At 37.8% G+C, this 12,321-nt stretch overlaps 2 protein-coding genes across 2 annotated transcripts; both read left to right on the top strand.

Moving 5' to 3' along the window:
- Positions 1 to 457: 457 nt before the first annotated feature.
- Positions 458 to 5,200, top strand: coa1 (cytochrome C oxidase assembly factor 1). The gene is made up of 5 exons (XM_028427823.1): positions 458 to 591; positions 1,887 to 2,009; positions 2,618 to 2,769; positions 4,249 to 4,322; positions 4,417 to 5,200. Exons 2-5 carry the CDS (start codon positions 1,916 to 1,918, stop codon positions 4,529 to 4,531), a joined length of 435 nt encoding a protein of 144 aa, XP_028283624.1. The 5' UTR covers positions 458 to 591; positions 1,887 to 1,915; the 3' UTR covers positions 4,532 to 5,200.
- Positions 5,201 to 7,124: 1,924 nt separating this feature from the next.
- On the top strand, positions 7,125 to 12,289 carry ccr12a (chemokine (C-C motif) receptor 12a). The gene is made up of 2 exons (XM_028427822.1): positions 7,125 to 7,276; positions 9,229 to 12,289. Exon 2 carries the CDS (start codon positions 9,243 to 9,245, stop codon positions 10,356 to 10,358), a length of 1,116 nt encoding a protein of 371 aa, XP_028283623.1. The 5' UTR covers positions 7,125 to 7,276; positions 9,229 to 9,242; the 3' UTR covers positions 10,359 to 12,289.
- Positions 12,290 to 12,321: the final 32 nt, after the last annotated feature.

Genomic DNA, 12,321 nt, shown 5'->3' with positions numbered 1-12,321 from the left:
TGCTATAAAGGTTACCCGTAGATTAGCCTAAATCTTATTGAAAGTAAATTGTTTTTAAAGTCGGGGGTAAAAATGACAAGAAGACTGTTCTTCCACTTACAATGAACCCTCACAATGAAAGAGAAATTACCAGAAAATCTCGATTATGTGAGTTTGTGGTTCATGATCAACATTTATTGCTATTTTGAAACATTAGAAACATTTTTATTTCAGTGTTTATAACATTTACGCTATAAATTCGGCTATAGCTACTTTTGAATTAGTTAAATTAAAACAAGCTAGCCTGCAGGAAACTAAATGCCGCCTGCCAGACATGACAGGAACATGCCAGTGCTTTAATGGAACACACCCATAACTAACTGATATTTTCACACCCGTGTGTAATGCCGGTGTGTCTCACGCTGGAAAAATCTGATCAAATCCAGCCCCGGGACCATGCCTTCGTCCTGAATCGCCTACTGAGCAGCCTAGTGCTTCGCTCCAACTATGGGGGCAGTATTGCGCGATTCAGCGTACAGCCTGTCGGAAAACATTAGAAGAAGCCATGGACTAACAAAAGAAGAAGAAGAGGAGATCTTTGCTGGGAAGCAGGTAGGAAGCGGCTTCACTTGTTTGGTTATAAGTAACGAAGGTGATTTAAGCTAAAGACTGGCTGTACTCTAACGGTAAAGTACAGTAGCCCAATAATTTGTAATGATGGCCAGATGAATGAATGCCCTGTGATTCACTGAGGCTTTCCAGCCCATTGCTTCACCAAAAGGTTACTACTACTCGAGGCTTCAGTGAAATAGTGAATACGGCCATCTGCTGGGCAAACGAACATATGACGGTCATTGCGATAATACCAACAGTTCATATTGTCAAAGTGGTGTCTAGAAGTTTATTTTTTGACTGCAGGAGAAGCTGCACACACATACAGGACCAACATTATTTAACTGACAAACACATGCACACAAACACCCATAATTTTACACAACTTACAAACAAGTTTAAAATAGAACAAATGTATACAGTGCTGCTTGAAAGTTTGGGAACCCTTTAGAATTGTCTATATTTCTGCATAAATAAGACCCAAAAGATTAACAGATTTTTCCTAACTGTGATAAAACAGAACCCAATCAAACTAACGAAATATTTCTCTTTGTCATTCATTTATTCAAGAAAATATTTTTCCCAATATTACAAATGTGTCAGTTGCAAAAGTGTGAAACATGTCAGTATCATCTGTGACAGCAACCAAAACATTCTGTTAGGTCGTCCAAAAATGTTTGGAGGAAACATTTAATTTTGTCATTTGTTTGTTCAAGAATATTATCCAAAGCCTCATATGTGTGACTTGTAAAAGTATGTAGAAGAGAATCAATTTATTGGCCAAATTAGAATCCATCTGTTCAGAGGTGTTTTCACTTAGTGGAAGATGTCAGTGAGTGCCATGTTTACAAGTGTATAATGGCATCAAATGACATTTCTGAGGACCTCATTCAAACAGTTGTTGCTGGAAAAGAAAAGAGTTTGGACTCCACAAATCCACACAACACCTTGGAACTTCAAGTCCATTGTTACCCTCTACAGGAGTGGTTTATCAGCAAAGATCACACTCAAAAACAACTGACCCTCACCCTCTATCTCACCCTGTACCTGACATTATCACAGTGCAGTCGCTTTTTTTATCAGTTAGCTTTTTAGGTCAGCTGCAGTCAAGGTCTGTTCTAGATGTGGACAGATATCCTATTATAAATCCAGGTTCAAATGTAAGGCTTTAGTGTTAACCTCACATGCTTGTGGCAATCAACATGTCCCAAAATTTCTTTTTTTATTATTTTATTGTATAATGTAATATCATATGTAAAAATGATTCAGACATTCCATTTTTACATCTTTTCCAGATAAGTGTTTCCAGATACGGAAAGCAGTGATGAGGGTTTCTACCAATAAACTGCAGCAGCTCACCATATTCACCACTGTACTTACTGGTGGAGGGGTCACCACTATGTACTGTCTAATGCAGAGTGAGTACAGATGTGTGTGCTATTTAACTAATTTTTAGTTTACCGTAGTAGCTTTTGTTACTGTTTACCAAAGCTTACACAGGTAAAATCAAGTTATATGAGCCACACCGCACACGGGCTGGTGGAGTAATTTTCTGCTAACTGTCTTTATTATCCAGATTGCAGGGCGATTGTTATTGGAGGCCATACCACTGCTACTAACAGTTGTTGGTTGAAGATAATTGTTTTTCAGGATAAAGACAGTAACATGACACAAAAATGAGTCCTTCAAACAAAGGGGTAGTTTCCAGTTGGCTTTAGTGTGTTTTTCCAGCATCAGACATTTTTTTTGAAGTGTCACCTGAGTCTTACACCCCACATGCTGCTTACACTTCTCCTCTTATGTGGCTCTAATTTCTCATAGACAACTGCCCTTTATCATGTCCACCACTCTGAGAAAGGATTAACTCTAAGAACCAGTAATGACTGATCATCAGTGACCATGACACATGTGTTCTTTACAGTTTTTATTACAGGTTAATGTAGAATTTATCTAATAATAATTTGTAGTAGTGTGTCATAAACCTTTTATCTTCTGTCCACTTTCTCTTTGTTTACTATTTGATTAGAAAAATTTGCTGCATCAGATTACCATGTACTGGCTCTGCAGAGGTTGGAAGCATGTCCAGTTGCCATGGAGAGACTTGGGGCCCCGCCTTTAAAAGTCCACAACATCCACCTGACTGACAGACACAACCAGATACATCAGCACACTGCACAGGTACTGTGACTCCATCACTTGTGCATTGCTATGCAAATGTTTGTTGGGGCACTTTGTTGTCATCCTAAACATGCTAATTCAATACAGTAGGCGGACAGTGGTAATAATGTGTTGACTCATTCCATTCAAACGGTTGAATTTGTTAATCAGTATGTATAGCTAGTGCTAGTGTAGTTTTGAATAATTCTTCTTTTCAACAGCTGTTTTTCACAAAGGCCATGTCAGTTTCCTTCATGTGGTGTCTCCAGAGAGACATGAAGTGTCATCTTGGGATAGCTATAAACCTGTCCTGGGTCTTTCCAGACAGCATATCCTCTGTTTGGAGATAGACAGATTAACTTGTCTAGGTATGGAAACCATGTGACCGTGGAGGACATAGGGTGGCAGTTCAAGTGTTCACTTGTCTGGTAAACAATGTTGTCCATGATCGACTTCGATCAAGTATTAATAAATTCTTCTGTTTAACCGTGGTGAAGCTAGCGTAGGTTGAATATTAAACAGACTTTCAACTGTGTTGTGTGTTTGTGTCATGTGAAAACGTGATTCCGTATTGTAGTACTAAAAGTGACCAATAATACACATCTTTTTTTATATTAATAATATTCATAGAAAGTGTCATCCTGTGTGACCAAGTAACTCCAAACCTAAGTGTAAATGTCATTCTACAACATCACTTCACCGTTTCAACAGCTTCCTTGATTTTATACAATTTCTTTAAATAAAAAAAAATGATTTTTTTTTTCTATAGCTTGTTCAGCCTGTCTGAAGATTTTTTTAATCACAAGTTATTTACTTGGTTATATGTGAGGTATGTATCAAGCATTGGACTGGATTCCATGTCATGAGACATTTTTTAAATACAGAATCTTGTTATGATTTTTGGGAAGTTCTGAGGATTAATGAGTTGAGTTTTTGTCAGCAGCAGTGTTTTCTTAAAATATATAAATATATAGGGAGCACTGGTCGCTTGCCAAATTATTCTGCCATCCACATCTGCTCCTCCTCACTTTGTGTCTGCAGATAAGACTAATATTATCCATAACTTTTAACAGAATGTCATTAGTGATATTTTTACACTCTGGCGATTACATTTCAGTAGTTCATTTTTTTAATTAATTTTGAACTAGATTTACTACAAGCCTTGCCATACACTGATGGCCTGTCCAGAGAGCAGGTAGCCTTGCCCATTGACTACTAGGATTAATTAAGAAACCTTTATTAGTACACTGGAGGCTATGTGGGTAAAGTGCCTTGCCCAAGGACACACAACAGTGACTGCTGCCCATACAGCCCAGCCCTCTGTGACCCTGTAGTACAGGACAAATGAATGGATGTATAGACCTTTAAATAGGACTTGTGTAGCTTCTTGATGATTATTTAGTTATTTATGAGGTATGTATCAAACATTGGATTGGCATAGGTGCTGGGCAGCTTAAACATGTTCCGTGTGCACTTTCTGCAGATGTGTTTGTGTTACAGATAAAGATCCCAGTGACTGGTTCAAAAACTGGAGGCTATCTCTATACTTCATCTCTCAGAGACCCTGACACCAAGTAAGTACACACAGTCCCACTAATTATAATAACCTTAGATGCCTTTAGTATTTTTTATTAATCCAGGATGTTTGCTATGTATCTAACTAACCAGCAGGTGGACTCTAAAGCAAGCTGTTCTGATGCTGCGGGAAGGACAGACCATTGACCTGCTGAATCCTCCACCAGATACAGCAGCAGAGAGAATGGACAGAAGCTACTGGGACTGACAAGTTCTATGATTGTAGACGGTATTATTACAGACAGGTGCAGAAAATGAACCAAATAACAATTTCATTAGCATCATTTTTGTATAAGCTTGAAGCAGCTCCAAAATAATCTGAATTAGATTGTGTTATGTGTTTCTGTGTTCCTAAAAATGTGTTTCCATGCATTGAACAAATATATCCTGGGCTGTGACGTCTTCTTGGTAAGAGTGCTCTTAGCCAATCATTTGATCTTACCTGGAGAAAGAACAAAAATAAGAAAACATCTGGGAATCCCACAAGTCTATACGTATGGACAAAATAAGTGTAGAACACAAACAAAAATAAGAGACAATTGGTTCGTATGTGGTTGCATGAGACTCAATATGTGTGCATGTGTTAGTGTGATCTCTGTGGTTTGTCTGACATTTTGTACCAGAATGTCCTGCTTCCTGTGCAGATGTAAAGAAGTTCCACCTCATGTTCCTATTTTAATCTGTCTTGTGACCATAGTTTTTATACCAGTTTTACCTCTAAGAAGCTTCCAAAACAGAAAAGCCTTCCTTGATTCAGTTCCTTCATTCACAGGTGTGCCTAGCCAACTTGTACAATAGTGTGGTTGTCATGCTTGTCATGCCTTGTTAGATGATTGACTTATTAGTTTAATGCCTATACAAATGTGTCCAGAAGTACTTTCAGTGTTGGGAAGGATACTTTTTAAAAAGTATTTAGTAGTTACAGAATACAGATTGCATGTCCGAAAACATAATATGCAATGTATTCTGTTACATTACTCAGTCTGATTAAGGTATTCTTATTTCTTGGATTACTTACACACTGAATTGCATTATAAAGGTGGGGTAGGAGATTTCATTCTGATGCACTTTTTGTTAAATTAGTGTAACTTCTCTTTACAATCCGATAGCAACCGAAGAATATTAATCATCTGTGGAAGCTATAAAATGCTAAAAACATCAGCCAATCCTGCGAGGCACCCCTGCACATATAGTTGGCTGGTTGTCACTCTCTTCCTACTCTGCGCGCACCAGAGAGGTTCGTGCATGATGGCCAAAGTCACAGACTGGTTGGGAGGCGTGGCTTTGAGGTGAACTCGAGAGAAAGGGGAGTGTGTTTACTTTCAAAATCTGGCTGACATTCAATAAAAAATGTCCAGATTGTTACAGCTAACTGCATTCACATCAATGTTATTCTATGTAGAGAAACAGATTTATTGAGGAGCATCATGTTCACTCTTCATCCTCAGCCAAAAAAACATCTTTAAAAATGTTTGTAGATTAGACTTTTAAATTTTAGATCAGCCTATGCTCCACACAATTTAATGCACAATGTACTAAGTAAGTAATGTACTTACTTAGTATTCATGTAACTAAACAAGAATACACCTTCAGCAAAGTAGTATGTGCGATGCTGTGAGTGGTGTTTATCCTCACACCAACAGTACATGTTTGAATGTTTGCAGTAACATGAGTACTTAGAAAATAGCAGGCTCAAATAAAAACGGTGATTGAAGTTTGATAAAATTGCAAAAATATTACATCTTAGTTTACCGCAGGTGCTTCCACCCTTGTCTTAAATGCCACTTACATTTACAAGTTTGTTGCACAAGCTAAAGAGCTGCTCACCTGCCATCAGCTTCAGGTTAAGAGTCTTGACCAAGGATGCATGGTCAAATAACAAATAACTCCTTCAACAAGCTTTGCCACAGCCACATATACTCCAATAATGCATCCCAGGACATATCACATCCTATTTAATCATGTAATATATGTATCTAGAAGTATAAGAACTCAACTGCTCTTTGGTCTTGCAAATATAGCTGCTACAGACAATCAATGATAAGAACTGCAGCCTGACGACTATGAACAGGTAATTTTTATAGAAAAGGCAACTCCTTCATGCAGATCACACTGACCTTATTCATACTACTAAAAAGATTATATGAAGAGGACAACTGACAACTGTATTGATAGTAGTGCTTTCAGGTAGTAAGCTCACAGCAGTAGACAGTTACATATTTCATAGTGTTTTGTCTTGAGGTGCTGCAATGGTTAGCATTGTCATGCAAGAAGGTTCCACGTTTAATTCCGACTGGGGCCTTTATATACAAGACGTGCTTGTTAGGTCAACTGGGGATTCTAAATTGCCAGTAGCTGTGAATGTGAGTGTAAATGGTTGCTTGTCTGTGTCGGTGTACCCAGCCTGTCACCCGTAGATAGCTGGGATAGGCTCCAGTGCCCTGTGAGCCTACACTGCAGGACGAAGTGGGTTCAGATGATGGATGGATGTCAAGTTTGGCAGTTTCAGAAAGTAGTAGAAGTGAAACATGGGGAGAGGAAAATCTGGCTCATTTTTACACACTTCTTTTACCTCACTTCCCCTTTCTTTTTCTCCTTTATTGTATTGTATTCATCAGCACAGCAGTCCTTATGATTCTTCAGTATTCATTTTTAGTGTTTACCAAGCCTATGAAGTGTAAGGTGTTGTTGCTGCAGAGCCTGGGACTGTCTGTAGCCGTTTCAAATACAGTTTCTATTCCCAGCATTTTGGTCTGTATGAAAAGTCTTTTAAACATTTTATTGTAGATATCAGATAGTCTACCAGTAATATGGGAAGTATGAGCATTAGTTTCATAGATCAGACATAAACTGCAGCAAATCAGTCAGTTATAGGACAGCCCCTTTAGAAGCTCTACACAACATCCTAAAGCTCAGTCAGCTTCTCCTCCTGCACGCGTACAGAGCTGCCCTGGTAAGTTCAATAAGGCTTTAGATTTATTTGTGGTTATGTGGGAAATGAGTATAATCATATGCATGGTAAAGTGTCTAACTGCGAGGGCTTTTTTAAAAAAACTAAATAAATAAAATGTATGTAAGGAAAATGTATTGAAATATCCACAGAGGCAGTAAATAATTAGCTGAACTTTACAGTGTTGTCTGTTTCTGGGAAAAAAGGCTACTACATGAAAATTGGAACACTATGGCTTCATTATGTGGTTCATGCATAACCATAAGTTTGCTAAATATAACAAGCAATACACGGTATAAGGCATAAATGTAATAGGCACTGCAAGTACTGTGTCCTGATTTTAGTTCAAATCAAACTAAGATGCATAACTGGACTTAAATGCATTTGGCATAACCGAATGACATAATTATTTATATATTTAGTTTTTTAAATTACCTCCTAAAACCAAAAATAATTTTTTTCTTCATATCCAAATTAAAGTTATGATTTTCTTAAACCTAGTTCAAAATATATTGTTCAGTCATAGCAGTCATGCTGCTTTCACTGTAATACCATGGAAAATGAGAGGTGACATTCTAACTATGCAGTTAATTTTAACATTGGGTAGCAATTACCAAATAATTTATACTAACACCAAGACAACCTCACCATGTGCAATCATTTTCACATAGCAACTAATGTTAAACTCCAAACAAATGAAATAAGCTTAGAATACAGCTCTCCTTTGACTATACAAACTGCAGAGCATTCTATATTTTTGTAACTTGGTGCTTGTCCTTAGTCTTTAAAAAGATTAAACACTGGCAGATTAGGGTTTCTGCAATGCAATCAGGATTCAATATTAATGTTTAACATAAAGTTCAATAAAGTAAAGTTGTTTATAAATTGTGATAATTTTTGCTGTTTTGAGCTCTGTTACATTGTGCTGAGGTAAGGAAAAGTCCTGATAAAAAGAAAAATGTATTTTATGCTCCAGACTCTAAGTTGCATAGAATCAGACAAATCTTTAGTGTCACACTGTCACAATGTAAAACTATCAGACATTAGTTAAGTGGTTAGATGCTGATGTTGGTTTTTAATGTGTGATGTGATACAAACCTTCTGCTACATGATCCTGCTGTGTCCCTGCTACAAAATACAGAAAGTACCAAGTCTATGCACCAAGTGAAGTAATAACACCTTAAACATCTCTAGAATGTGTGTTGAGTTCACTCTTTAGAGTAATTTCTGGGAACAATTATTACTCACAAGTTGAGACAGTCAGGACTTTTTTCCTTCTGCCGTCAGCAGTTTCTGTTCTCGATTTTTTTCTCTCGAAAAGAAAAAAATAGAAGAAGATGAGGCACGCACAAATCAATAAGACTTACTATATTAGCAAGACAGAAGATTAGCTGTCAGTTGTAAATACTGTCAAACTGTCAGTTAAGATAAGCAATAGGGCCAATTCAGCAGTCCAGTTACTTTTCTAAGATCGGGACTGGATATCTTGTAGTACATCAGTTCATTGGAAATTTGGCTCCTGTGAATACACAGGAAATCCACAATGTATTGTGTAATTGGCGCTTATGTGCCACAGCAATCTGCTCTGCAAATAAAAAAAAATGGGCCAGTCTGTTAAAGATTTTCAAAAAAAGTATTAAATTACAAATTTTAGTCTGTAATTCCAAGTAGTCATGCTTTGTATTGGCTATCTTGTATTAAGGAGCAATCCACGATTGTAACGTTATAACCAGATGACAGACATTCAAAGGGTTTAAGAGAGGCAACTTGCTTGGAGGAGCAGCGAAACATCTTCAAGAAAACTCTACAGTTGACCTGGATGACTGAAAATCTTCATCAACAGATGACAGAAAGTTATTTTTGGGTTTGTTAGTTTAGCACTGGTGAGAGAATCTATGTGGCCTGTTTTTCATCCCCTAGCAAACTAAAAGGAATCTCAAATTCTTGTCTCACAGGGCAAACATTAGCCATGAGTGATGACGATGACCAGTACCAGGATTTTTTGGATCTGCTCAATGCAACCTATGACACAACTGACCCCAGCTATGTGGTCAGTGGCACTGTCAAGATTTGTGCAAAGGAATACGTCAATAAGTTTGGTGCAAAATTCATCCCATTTTTCTACTATGTCAACTTCCTCCTGAGTTACCTTGGAAACGGCCTTGTCCTCTACATCATCTATAAATATGAGAAGCTGAATACTGTGACAAACATCTTCCTCCTAAATTTGGTCCTGTCCAACATTCTCTTTGCCTCCAGTTTCCCTTTCTGGGCCATGTACCATGTGTCTGAGTGGAGCTTTGGCGTGGCTCTGTGTAAGATGGTCAGCAGTGCCTACTTTATTGGTTTCTACAGTTCTATCTTGTTTCTCACACTCATGACATTTGACCGATACCTTGCAGTAGTGCACGCTGTGACAGCAGCCAAGAGCAGGAAGAAAACATATGCCGTCATTGCTTCAGTGGCTGTTTGGTGCATCAGCATTGTGGCGAGTGTGAAAGAGCTGATACTTCGCAATGTGTATACGAATCCAGTACATGGACAGATGTGTGAGGAGTCGGGTTTCTCAGCGAGCACCATGAAGCGCTGGCTCCTGGTCAGCTACTATCAACAGTTCCTGGTCTTCTTCCTTCTCCCTCTGTTCATGGTGATGTATTGCTACATCAGCATCACTGTGCGCATTTTATCTACCCGAATGAAAGAGAAGTGTCGTGCCATTAAGCTGATATTTGTCATCATCTTTACGTTTTTTGCCTGCTGGACGCCCTACAATATTATCATCCTACTTCGAGCTGTCCAGATTTCCAACATCAGTGAAGAGGGGGAGTCCTGTTCTGTCTCAGAGAAGTTAGACTATGCGCTGTATGTGACCCGCAACATAGCCTATTTGTATTGTTGTATTAGTCCTGTGTTTTACACATTTGTGGGGAAGAAGTTCCAGAGCCATTTCAAAAGGCTAATTACTAAGAAGATCCCCTGTTTGCAGAGACACATCAGCCTCAGTAGCCAGAGCACTAGAACCACCTCACAGAGGACACCACACTCTACTTATGAGAACTGGACACACATACACATACACATTTGATATAATCAGAAAACCAAATATAAATCAACAGTTTAAAGTTGTGAAGACTCAATAAAAAGATTTGAACTGTGTTCATCTAAACTTTGTTGAGTAAGTCATAAAATGCAACAAACATATTCCATGATGAGTACAAATCTGAGTAGAAGATTTTACTTGCATTTTTTCATACACCCACATATTGTCTGGTTAAAATGGATTAGAAAGAATGTAAAATAAGTGAAAGATATTTCTCTGGAAATTCTACATTTTAACACACTTCTCTCCTTTTATATACAAAAAGTGTCAGCTTATAAAATCTATTTTCATGTTTTAGATTGTAAGCCTTTATGGATGTTTAATGTGTCATTATTTTGCATTAGAATCTGCTGTTATTTGTTATATAGGAAACATAGCATAGCATAATATTATTGAGCATTGTTAAGGTATACACAGTGCATTTTTTTGTTTTTTCCTTTCTGTGATGATTTTATGCTGATTCATCAGAACAATGTTCTTTGCTGTCAGGAAATATCCCTGGTTCAGAAAAGGGAAGTGATGTAATCATTAGTTCACACCTACAAAAAGAACAGTAGTATGACACATACACTGAGTGGGAGTCAGTTTTATTGCCAAATATATTTGGACACATGAAATATATGTTTAAGGATGAAAATATTATTCTCTAGAGAAATCAGTGTCATCAACAGTAATTTACAATAGAGCTCACATGATTGATTTTGTTACTACATCACAGCAGTAATTAAACATTAGTCATAGTTTTGCAATTTATTATTAACATATTAACACATTAAATGTTAATAAATTACAACTGGATTTGTGATTTGTAATTTTAGACTTAGTGGCGGTCATGCTGTCAGAACTACTAAAATCTGTTGCAGCTTACTTCTGTATTAACCCATTCCAAACTTTCAAAAGCACATAATAATGTTGAGCATGGTTCCAGCCACCTTTAGGATGTTTCACACAGGATGTGCTACACAGGATGTGAGAGCTGCTTTGTTAACAGCAGAGAGGTGTCATGTCACCGCCATGCCTTTCGTTGTTTCCCTGCTGTTGTGTGTATGGGGTTTTGTTTCCAGGATGTAGGCCCTACTTACAGTACCTTTGGCTAACTAACTAATCATAACCAACCATTTAGATTTTTCCTTAGCCTGGCAATTTATTAATCTGCAGAAGCATTTCTTGGGATTCACTTCCTGTGATTGGGATTGAATGCCTTTATTGTCATTTCACGAGATGTGCAATAAAATTAAAAGTGCCCCTGTGCAGGTTTTTAACCAAGTTAAACATAACACTCATACACCAACACTGAATAAGAGTCTTGAAAGCAACATGAAACATGCACAGGGTTAGGGTGAACACACAACAGTGACTAGGGACTAGTTGGGATTGAACCACCAACCTTCTGGTTGCTGGACAACCCTGCTATACCACTGCGCCACCATACCACTGCGCCACCACTGCGCCACCACTGCCCCTAAGTAAGGTACCAAGTGCAGAAGATGTACTACAGAGAGGGCAGGGAGCAGCTGATCTTTTCTCAAATTAAATAATGTCCCCTGGAAAAATTTTTTTTGTTGTTTATTTGCAGCACATGTTGACAGTGTTGAATGGATCCTATATTTTAGGTATTGTATTGATTGAAAGCAGATCCATTCATCCTCTCTCTCTCTCTCTCTCTCTCTCTCTCTCTATCTCACTCACACACAGCTCTCAGTAAAAAACATCCAGTCTCTGGATTACCTGCCCATCTCTCTTTGCTACCTTGAAAAAGCCCCAGTAATATTTACTTTTTTATTTTACTTGGAAACCCCATACCTTGACACATTTGTACTTTGTTGGAACTGTGTACAGTATCTCGTACTTGTTTGCATTTGTACTGTTGCTATTCTGTGTCAAATAAAAAACTAAAGGCTGTTTTGTAAATTATATATAGATGGTGGAGACTGTAATACATTACAAA

This window comes from Parambassis ranga, chromosome 17 (genome assembly GCF_900634625.1).
Source record: "Parambassis ranga chromosome 17, fParRan2.1, whole genome shotgun sequence".
Classification (NCBI taxonomy): Eukaryota; Metazoa; Chordata; class Actinopteri; family Ambassidae; genus Parambassis; species Parambassis ranga.
This window is presented reverse-complemented; position numbering and strand designations above follow the sequence as displayed.

Excerpts from the sequence above, each read along its gene's own strand:
- ccr12a (XM_028427822.1), top strand. The coding sequence starts at position 9,243 with ATGAGTGATGACGATGACCAGTACCAGGATTTTTTGGATCTGCTCAAT.
- coa1 (XM_028427823.1), top strand. The coding sequence starts at position 1,916 with ATGAGGGTTTCTACCAATAAACTGCAGCAGCTCACCATATTCACCACT. Across the intron at positions 2,010-2,617 it reads TATGTACTGTCTAATGCAGA|AAAAATTTGCTGCATCAGAT; the intron begins GTGAGTACAGAT and ends CTATTTGATTAG. Across the intron at positions 4,323-4,416 it reads CTCAGAGACCCTGACACCAA|CAGGTGGACTCTAAAGCAAG; the intron begins GTAAGTACACAC and ends CTAACTAACCAG.